The following is an 8,046-nucleotide window of genomic DNA, read 5'->3' on the forward strand; positions in this document are numbered from 1 at the left end:
AATCCACTTGTTTATCATATGCGATTTAATAAATCAAATTTGAGAGATAAACATTATTGCATACCGTATAATTTCAATGGTTCATGCCAATTCGTCTCAAGACCCATATGAAAAATCAATCACATAACACTAATAATATTTTGGACGCGAGAGCATGAAAAGTGTGATATTAAAATATATCAAATCAATTTAGATTACACATAGATTGCTTATGTAATTAAATATAAAATAATATCATATCAAATATGATAAGCATAAATACATTACAATTGAAATTGACACTATTTTACAAGTAGTCGTAGACTTCTATCAATTGTATCAAACATTTTTTATATAAATAAAATGTAACTATAAAAACAAAAGTTTTTTTCTCTTTTTGTTAGAGATTCTCTATGGAAGCAGTTTCGTTTGCCTACATCTTACCTCCCTCTATTGATTCTTCTCTTAGGGGAATCGAGTTTTTGTTATTATTATTGTTGCAATTATAAAAAAAAATTACTCAAACATTTCCCTTATGTTCAGGTGTGTGGGTGAATTCAAAATCGATATGAACGAAAGCTCGTTCAACTTCCGCCAATTGTTCTAATTTTTCTTGTAACATTTCACCAATATTATGTGCCTCGATGAGAATCATATCCTGTGGCAAAACTATGTCTACTTCCACAAAGTAATAACCCCCGAATGTGTAGGCTCTAACTGTATCAATGTGTTTTATTTCTTCATGATGGTTCCATACCAAATATATCAACTTTGATAAGAATTCTGGTGGAGCTGTTCTTCCAATTAAAGACCGTACATTCTCTATCACAGTCTTTGTCCATGTATTTATCGTGTACAAAGCAATCTACAATTTATCCAAAATGTGTAAATAAAATTTAGAATAAATTACATTTTTGAACCTAGGTATATAGCTGATTTCTTTAATTTTGGTCCCAAAAAGTGTTCTCTTGTAATTGTTGTTTTTAATTGACCTTAGTGTTTTTTTTTTTTGTCTACGTTCCAGGTAAAATGACTGTATTTTAGGATAAAAATTGCAAAAACGATCTATACTAGACCAAAAATGTTTCAAAAACTTCAAATGACGAACTTTTAGGGACCAATATTGAAAAAACAGCTATACTTTGGGGCAAAACTGTAATTACACTAAAATTGAATAGATGAACGATGTCTGTTAAGTTTGTACTCACAATTATAGCGCCAACAGGATCGATCCACCAAGAGTAACGTACGGCTAACACAGTCGCTGCTAATCCAATGGAATTAGTGATGACATCGAAGAAATGATCTTGAGCATATGCTCTCACGATTGCGTTTTCAAATCTTCGACAATACATCATCAGCATAAATTTCACGATTGTCACAGAAACCATGATTCCAATCACCCATTCTTCGTTCTCGTGGTTCTTGCTAGGGTGAGTCTGCAACCAACGCAATTTTACCGATGATCGATTAGATTCTCAACGATACTCCGATAAAAGAAAATTTTAGGGCAAATACCTCGGCAAGGATTTCTCTCGCAGATTCTAGAAGTATTTGGAAGCCAAGAGTTGCCATTACTGATGCGAAAACGATAATGCCCTGTGAATCAAATCAATTGCTGAGAACGATTGTGTGTAATTAGATTTTAGAAGGTGTAGAAGATTGAAGGTAAGATGAGAGCTTACAACTGGCTGCATCCGATTCTTCCCAATTGGATAGCGATAACGATTAGGGTTTCTCATGGCGTTTGAAGTGAACCATAGAATAAATCCAGATAACAGATCAAGAAACGAATCGAGAGTTGATGCGATAACAGCTAACGATCTGCTTTCAATTGAGGCGTAGAGTTTAGCAATGAAAAGAACCAAGTTAGCTACGTTGGATACGTAGATCGCCATTCTCTCACTTTTAGCAAGATTCGTCATTTCATCCTGAAAACAAAACAGAGTGAAAGTATTTGAGATTTTTGTATTTAGCGAATTGACGAATAGTAATGGCGGGAAAAGAAGCTGGAATACTAAGTACTAACCTCGGTTAGGGCTCCGGGCAAAGAACCTGATTTGGTTATTGTTTCCATTTCAGTGAACCCTTCACAGAGGCTTTCTTGCTTCTTGTAATATGCTTTTACTTTTCTCTTCCTTCCTGTGAGAATAAGTAAATAGATTATGATCTTCGATGAGTGAAATGCATCAGAAACCATACATCATAAAAAATGTGTGTACTGATGATGAATTAAGAATTTAAAATGTATATATAATAGCGTCGATGCAATTACTTAGAGAAGGGAGAAGCAGGCGGCTGAGAGCGGAAGATTGATTATCAGCAGCAGATGTTTCCGGTAACTTGAATTGGTTGATGTCGAGTCTCCAGGAGCGAGAATCAATTGCATCCACGGCGGAAGGTGATCGGTACTCTGTGAAATTCATCTTCCAATCGCTAGTCTGATCGGAATTCTCCTCCATCGATCGATCAGACAAAATCAGAATAAAAATCACGATCTATAAAGCTGTAGCTAAAAGCTAGGTACTGGTATATATATATTCCGAATTGATGTGATGCTGTTGGGATATGCGCGTATAAATACAAATTAAGAAACCACAACGGCATGCAGCATCAACAAAAAAACAAGAAAAACAAGATATGGCGATTTAATTTAGGGCTTACAGAGACATTGATACTCCATTGACATTGAAGAAGCTCGATTGAAGGTATATATATAACAATACAAGAGAACAAGGCCAGTCTAGGGAATAGTGAGTTTAGACGTCACCGAAGCTTTTCTCCTTTTTTAATATTTTTTTCATTGCAGTGAAGTGATTAATGGCAAGTTTCGGGTGTGTGTTCGTTCAATAAAAAAGAGAATCTAAAAAAGAAAAAGTCAACATCGAGGTTATTAGTTTATAAATAGCTTTTTTACAAAGTGTTTTGATGTCTTATTATTGATCCAAAAGGTTTAACTAAAAGTTTTTTATGTCATATAATGGTCACATTATCAATCTGAAAGGCTTAACTAATACATATAATTATATAAGAGCTTTTTCGTTTACTTTTTTATATGACTACTTGAATATGTTTATATCTGAATATTAATATTTTAACTAGCCGTAAAACTCATAATATATTATATGTGTTAATTTAAAAGAAAATTTTAATATGAAATTCTAAATATTTTAAAGTTTGAATTTATAAAAAAAATAGAAAAATATTGAATTATTAAAATTAATGTGTTTTTTTTCTTTTTTAAATTTAAACAAAATAATTTAGATAAATAAACAAAGAAAACTAATGAGATTTGAATTTATAAATTTTAAAAATAAAAGGAAAGTCAATTAATAAAATTGATATGTATTTATTATTATATTTATTATAATTATTATATTTAAATATTATGTGGAATTTCATAAAATGAAAAAAACCACAAAATGTCATGTAGAAAAAAAATAATTGAAAAATAACCATAAAATAAAATGTGACCAAATTAATAAGAAGGTGATACATGGAAAAAAGATTTTCATTTATTAGAGTATATATATATATATATATATATATATATATATATATATATATATATATATATATATATATATATATATATATATATATATATATATATATATATATATATATATGATAAATTGATGACTTGTTATTAGTTGAATAGATATGAGACCCATCATTTTAATTGATAAACTTTTATAGAAGAATTTGTTAATTAACAAGTTCTTTAAAAAGATTTAAATAAAAAAACTCTTAATCATAAGGAAGAATTTTGTTAATAGTTTTTTTTTTTTTAAATGAAAAAGCTTTGAAAAAAAAAACTCTTATTATATGTGCTCTAAGAAGTTTGTGTGAACTTAAGTTGATTCTTTTGAATTAATATATATATATATATATATATATATATATATATATATATATATATATATATATATATATATATATATATATATATATATATTAAAGTGAAAAAGCTTTGAAAAAAAGAAAACTCTTATTATAGGTTCTCATAGAAGTTTGTGTGAACTTAAGTTGATTCTATTGAACTGTTTATATCATGTATGTGCTAATATATAAGAAATAAAGATAATATTTCAATGAAATATCATTTTACAATAAATGAGTAAATAAAGCTACCATTTGAAGGCATAATTGACTTGACGTTCGCACCGGATTTTTCTTGTGTATGTGGGGAGATATTAAAGAACTCGGTTTTATAGCTCATGGCTCGCAGTGAATGATCTCATAGAACAAAAGGAAAATGATATACAAGCCCAACCAAGTTTCCAAACTCTTCAAAAAACTCCAATCATGTTTTATCTGTCCAAAAAAACCATACGAACTTAATATTTTATCTAAAAAGCCCAATTAAGTTACACTTTCCTGAAAGTCAAATAAGAGAAATAGATGACGTGGCTTATTAACGTATCGGAAAAATGACTTGTTAGACCAACAAAGTTTCCAAAACGTTTACAAAACTCCAATCATGTTTTAACTGTTCAAAAAAAACCCCAATGAACTTAAACAAAACAAAATTTGGATTTTTTGAACGGTTTAGAACTTTGTTGGACTTAGACAAAAAGTTAAATTCGTTGGATTTCTTTGAACAGACAAAACATGATTGAGATTTTTTGAATTGTTTGAAAACTTTATTGGCCTTTTAAGTCATTTTCCCTAGAACAAACGGCATACAGAATCACAAACATCAAACATTCAAACCTTTCATTTATATTATCCTCAATCTTGATAAACTCAACTACGTAATTAGTATGAAATGTTTGAAACCCATTGTACGAGGTCCGATGTGCTTGCACATATTGATGACACATCCCTATGCAAAATTGATAACCTTGTGTTGAGTAAATTCATTTAATTATCAATCCATATATTTACATTGTGATATTAAAATCATTCATTCAAATGTGTCAGAAGAAAAGAGTTGCTACTATGTGATGCGGAATATCCTTTAAGAGCTTTTTAGAGATGACAAATATGTGAGAGTTATTCAACTCAGTCGTAAATGAACTCACAAAAATCGTAATTGGGGATCTATCCATTATGAAAGATTGCAAAAGCATCCAAGCCATGGATGATCTCCTTTTAGGGAGGAAGGAGTCAATCCTTCTCAACCCACTAAACCCACTGCCACATCAGTTTTTCTCTTTTATTTTTCTTTATCTTTCCTAAACCACAACACACAGAAACTCTATCTTTTTGAACTCACCCAACCCATTCAATTAAACAAAATACAAAACAATCAAATGTAAGATCTTAATTAGCAATGAAGTTACCGGCGGTACCACTCCCGCTTCAACGAGTTCGTTAATTGGTTTCACTAACACACATCATCATATCTCTCTACTTTCTCTCTCTCATTTTCTCTTGTAACATGTGTTTTAAAACTTGTATCTTAGTAGTTTTGTATTTTTTTTTTAATTGAGTGAGTTGAAAAATATAGAATTTCCGTATGTTGTGGGTTGGGAAAAATGAAGAAAAAGAAAAGATAAAAATTGATGTGACAGTGAGTTCAGTGGGTTGGGAGGGAACGATTCCTTCCTCCTTCATAGACAACATTGAGGATCGTGTCTTATATAAAAGAACATTGGGACTACATGATATATGGGTCAACCGACAAGTACAAAGACATTGCAAGCTTCATGTGTCACTGCTCTCCTCCTACATCATTTCTGCAATCCCCACTCGTGCTTCTTCTCGATGAATAAAAATAATCCTATGGTACTGACATCGTGAAATATCCCATCTGATCGCTCAACTTCTTTGCTCATTTTGAACATTGAGGCCCTCATTACGAACCCAAACCAATAACAACAAATTTATGGATTGGTTAGCATAATGACATACCACATACGAGGAAACCAACGTAACAACTAAATTCGTATCTCTAATTCATTGTGTGTTTTTAACAAAGTAGATGGTTATTTTGTGATAGAAGTTGAAAACATAGTCCCCTTGAGCTATGTATTATTCAATGAAGGAGTATTATTAAATAGTTGTGACTTTTTTTTGAACGGCAGGATTAGTATATATCTGTTATTGATCAATGACTTTTTGGTTAGAAACTCTTAAGTGGACATCTTGTTAGCCAAGTGGGCTAGCCCCAACTTGTATTAAATAGTTGTGACTTGTGATGGTTATTCTAAGGGCAAATGTCATATTAACCCATCCAACTTATTGTATTTGCTCTAAAAGGTCACTTAACTTTTTTTTTGTACATTAACAAAATGAACTATTGTTTTCCTGTTTTAAAACATCATTATGTGACCTGATACCGGCTAAGCCTGTAAAATATGTCTTAACACTTTTAGAGCCCTGATACAAACTAGTTTGGCTAAGGATCTCGAGCATGGAGTTGTAGACAATGGGGGTGATGTTGGTATCACAATTGTCAATCGGCCCAATAATTGTTTCAATTCGCCTTCAAGGTTCAGAGTCCAATTTGAGCGTAAGTATAATTTCATCGCCATCGTTTTCAATCCTTTTGAAACCCTTTATTTCTTGAACATTCGCATTTACTCACCGCAACGGTGATGCGGTTTCACGAAACATCGCTTATCATTTAGCAAAACGCGGATGCAGGTATGTTTGTGCCTAAAATTTTGATTGGATTTCACCTCTGAAATCTAAATTGAACTAATTCTGATGTAGTTATTTCTTTGTTTAGGTTGGTGTTAGTGAGAGACGAGAAGGTCATCAAGGGCGTTGCGGATTGGATCACCAACGATCTGAAGGAAGTTGCTATTGAAATCGTTGGATTAGATATGAAATCAGAGAGAGGGTCGGTATTTGATGAAGCCGTGGAGAAAACCTGGAGTATTTTGGGGAAAGTGGATGCTCTAGTAAATTGCTATACTTATGAAGGTATATGATGAAAGTTGTTGCGAAAAGAATGAGGGATAACAAATCAGGAGGATCGATCGTATTCATGACCTGAATAATTGGTGGTGAGAGAGGAATATATCCAGGTGTAACTGCATATGGTGCTTGTTTGGGTGGAATTCATCAGTTGGTCAGAGTAAGTAACTTTGATCTTTGTATCCCTTTCAATCCGTTTTATAAATGATATAAAGAAGTAAAATTCTATGCTAAAATCCTAATAGCAACTTTGATTTGTTTTTGTATGATCAGACATAAGCTATGGAGGTCGGGAAGCACTAGATTAGGGTTAATGCAATTGCTCTTGTATTGCATATAGATGATGAGTTTCACATATTCCTATTTTATGAAAATGTTTTTCACTCGGAAATGGTCAGACTCGAATTTTAAAGGATACGGTTCCAATTGATTGAATGATTTGGATATAAGAAATTGAAATGAGGCTAGATTGAGATTAAAACATGTTGTAAAGGGTTAAGTGACTTTTTTAACAGGTTAAACGATAGTTCATTCCCTTAATATACCAAAAAAAAAAGTTTGATGACATTTTAAAACAAACACGATAAGTTCGATGAGCTAATATGACATTTATCCTTATTCTAAATAGCAATTAATATTTATAAAAATTCTTTATTTCATGTAATCTTGAAAAATTGAGTTATTTTGTGTAATCCTGGAAAAAAATTTATCTTGTGTAATCTTGAAAATTTGGACCTGCCCATATTACTGGTAACATTGACTAGGAATCATGTCATGTGTCTTAACTATGAAGCAAATATTTCAAATATTCAATTAACAAGTCAATCTCTTTTAAAATAGCATCAAATTAAATATTGCATTATTAAAACAAAAGTTGGGGAAATATTTTTCTATTAATAAAATTGTACATTTCGTACGTGTGAAGAGATGGTGGAAAATATTTTATTATTGAAAAGATTGTAGAATTGGTACATACATGAGGAAAGGTTGAGTTGAGTGGTTGTTTAGTTTAGTATTCCGCTAATTGTCTCCCATGGCATTTATCATGCATTGCGTGTGTCAAGCGTACGACCCATAATTTGAGATATGGTTATTTGAATTTGAATGCATATAATATAATAAAAAATTTAGTCCACAAGTTATTTAACCTTTTTAAATAAGTTAATTAACATTCGATGTCATGTAGCATGCTTGCTT

The 8,046-nt window shown here is 31.3% G+C and overlaps 1 protein-coding gene and 1 pseudogene across 1 annotated transcript; one reads left to right on the plus strand and one right to left on the minus strand.

The window, feature by feature from the left end:
- Positions 1–217: 217 nt before the first annotated feature.
- On the minus strand, positions 218–2,674 carry LOC145006299 (metal tolerance protein 10-like). Its single transcript, XM_078965394.1, has 6 exons — positions 2,255–2,674; positions 2,009–2,121; positions 1,665–1,910; positions 1,498–1,578; positions 1,188–1,418; positions 218–844 (listed from the first exon to the last, which is right to left on the minus strand). The coding sequence occupies exons 1-6, from the start codon at positions 2,439–2,441 to the stop codon at positions 500–502; spliced, it is 1,203 nt and encodes a 400-aa protein (XP_078821520.1). The 5' UTR covers positions 2,442–2,674; the 3' UTR covers positions 218–499.
- A 3,681-nt stretch (positions 2,675–6,355) lies between these two features.
- On the plus strand, positions 6,356–7,376 carry LOC145007498 (uncharacterized; annotated as a pseudogene).
- Positions 7,377–8,046: the final 670 nt, after the last annotated feature.

Source organism: Lactuca saligna, chromosome 7, assembly GCF_052625555.1.
Source record: "Lactuca saligna cultivar CGN05327 chromosome 7, ASM5262555v1, whole genome shotgun sequence".
In the NCBI taxonomy this organism is placed as follows: Eukaryota; Viridiplantae; Streptophyta; class Magnoliopsida; order Asterales; family Asteraceae; genus Lactuca; species Lactuca saligna.

Bases quoted from the DNA above. Each gene is read 5' to 3' on its own strand.
- LOC145006299 (XM_078965394.1), bottom strand. From the start codon at position 2,441: ATGGAGGAGAATTCCGATCAGACTAGCGATTGGAAGATGAATTTCACA. The intron at 1,579-1,664 runs GTAAGCTCTCAT...TTTGATTCACAG, and splicing joins AGAATCGGATGCAGCCAGTT to GGCATTATCGTTTTCGCATC. The intron at 1,419-1,497 runs GTATTTGCCCTA...CGTTGGTTGCAG, and splicing joins CGAGAGAAATCCTTGCCGAG to ACTCACCCTAGCAAGAACCA.